At 52.9% G+C, this 2,417-nt stretch overlaps 1 protein-coding gene across 1 annotated transcript in view; it reads right to left on the reverse strand.

Annotated features, from left to right (window-relative positions):
* Positions 1-1,983, reverse strand: part of SPATA18 (spermatogenesis associated 18) — a 30,348-nt gene extending 28,365 nt beyond the window's left edge. Inside the window, exon 1 of the mRNA XM_007456105.1 lies at positions 1,897-1,983. Coding sequence (XP_007456167.1) covers positions 1,897-1,983 — 87 coding nt within the window. The remainder of the gene's footprint in view (positions 1-1,896) is intronic.
* Between the last annotated feature and the right edge of the window lie 434 nt (positions 1,984-2,417).

Here is a 2,417-nt window from a genome sequence, read left to right on the forward strand (position 1 = left end):
GAAGCAGGAATGGAGGTAGAAGAGAGGATTTCTAAAGTCTGGCCCTTGAAGAACAGTTCCAAGAGGGGAGTGGGTGAGGCAAGGAGACAAATTATTAGAATTTGAAGAAGAATAGGGGTGTCGAGAGTCAAATGTGACAGAGACGCCAAAGAGTTGAGCAGAAATTATGTTGCCCAGGGAATGGCCACAAAATTTGGAAAGCCATTGATCTCTTAGAGTGCAGTCTCTACTATTCGTGTGTGTGTCTGTGGTGTGTGTGTGTGTGTGTGTGTGTGTGTGTGTGTTTTAGGGGGCGGGGTGGGACAGGTGAAGAATCTAGATTAAAATGGTTTCAGTGAGAACAGAGGAATGGGATGCACCAGTGTCAGTGAGAAGGGAAAGTGCAATAAACTTTGGCATTTCTCAGTACTTACAGGTATTTTCAAAGCAATCATTTAATTTGGTCCAGCCACTACTAGTATCATTTGTGTTAAATGTTGTCTAGTGACAAACTGAATACACTTTTTAATATTCCGAGTTAATTTAGACCACAAGCAAGAAAAACACTTTTTCTTGTAAGAGGGAGTTTTAAGAAGGGTGAATACATGTATAGGACTTTTTATTCTCAACCTTCTGAGACTAGGTAACAAGTAGGCACTTTTCAAGGTAGGTGCTAAGGGGAATCCAAGGCTTTGTGCTAGAGGTGAATTTTAGTTTTCCTGCAACCTCGGTGGAGAAGGAATAATCAGCGCTGGTTCTTTAAATGTGCGCGAAGGGGGTAAACACTAGGAAGGAAGGCTAAGGAGAAAGCTGTAGCTATGCTTTGAGCTCCCCTCCTCCCAGGAGCCCTGGTTAGAGGGTGGAGAGGAAAGCCCAGGGACTCATGACAGCAACCAGTTGCATTTTTCCTGGTAGAATTTCAGAAACAAGCTGATCTAGACTCAAAACTTTGAGATATAGAAAGCAACTTTACCTATCATCTAATTCCAGTCTCCCATTTAGCAGGGGGGGTACTGAGACCCAGAGGTTAAATAAGTTGCCCCAAATGGTTCAGCTAGTTCTATGCAGAGCCACACGTAGAAGCTAGGGGGACTGATTCCGTGTCCCCAGCTCTTTCTGCCTCCCTGTTCTACTTGCTGTGTGAAAATAGGACTCCCCTTTTTAAGACAGACCAACCGAAGCAAAATTCAGCACTGGAGTTCTACTCTCTGGGTGGTGGAGATTAACTGGAGCTGGAGTGGGGGTGGGGATTAAGGAGATTTGAAGAACGCTTCTGGGTTTGATGAGAGAATATGGGCTTACACATGCCTTGGCAACAGGCCTTCTGAAATCTGCCCTGGTGTTGAAACTGTGCCTTACTTGCCATGCTGACTAGCACACAAGTGAAACCCGCAACGTTAAAAACTGCCCGTTTCACTGATTTCTGGGTACTAACGCCTGGGTGTATTTTTATAAAAATCCATTCTGATACAACCACAAGTTATCCCCAGGGTGGGAGACTTGAGGAAAGGCAAGAGGAGGGATGTAGTAAAATAGTAATAATAATAATTCAAGTCAGGGGTATGAGGGTAGACTGCTGGCGGAGGGGATAGGTGGGAGAGTGGCAGGCTCCACCAGACCCCGGCGGCTCGCAGGGCTTTCGCGTTGCTAGGGCCGCCAGCGTCCTTGGCTACCGCTGGGTAAAATGCGTGCTCTCTTCCCAGACTCCGAGTCCCGCGCTCCGCACGGAGAAAGGGGAACCCGCACTTTCCTTCCTTCCCGGCGATGCGGGTCCGACGCTGGGCCCCAGTTAGGCATCACAACCGCGGGACTTGGCAAAGCGGCCACCCGGAGACCAGCCCTAAGAAGCCCCCGCCGAGGTTCGTGCGAGGAACTAGAGGGAGGGGCGAGCCCCGGGGGTCTCCCACCCTGACTCACGTTGTACTGCCTCAGCCAGGACTCCAGCTGGTCCTGCATCGATCTTAAAGATTCGTTGGAGACCAGTTTCCTCAGGTTATCCGCCATTGCTCGCTTTTCCGCTCGGCCCCCTCTGGGAGATGGACTCGTGGGCCGCGGGGCGATGTGGCGGGAAAAGTGTTATCTTCCGGAGGGGCTCAGAACGCGGCTGGTGTTTCCATCCTCCCTCTCCGGTCGGACGGGGCAGGGTTCGGGAAGCCGGGGGAAGGTGCCCTGGGCCACAGCCGCCGCACCTCATCCGCCGCCCCGCACGGTCTCCAGGCTCCCCTGCGGCTGCCCGGAGCCCCGGCCAGAACACCCGGGTGATTGTGAAACAAACCTTGACGTGAGCGCGCGGCTGCTAGGTACGCGCGCCGCCCAGCCCCAGCCGCGCCCTCCGCCCGCCTGCAGCCCAGGCGCCCTCCCTCCGACCCCGGGGGTCCCGGGCACCCCGCGCGATGCCGCCGTTCCTCCCGGTGCTGGTGGTGCTGCTGGTGGTCGAA

The sequence above is a fragment of the Lipotes vexillifer genome, unplaced genomic scaffold (genome assembly GCF_000442215.2).
Source record: "Lipotes vexillifer unplaced genomic scaffold, Lipotes_vexillifer_v1.1 scaffold42, whole genome shotgun sequence".
Taxonomy (NCBI): domain Eukaryota; kingdom Metazoa; phylum Chordata; class Mammalia; order Artiodactyla; family Lipotidae; genus Lipotes; species Lipotes vexillifer.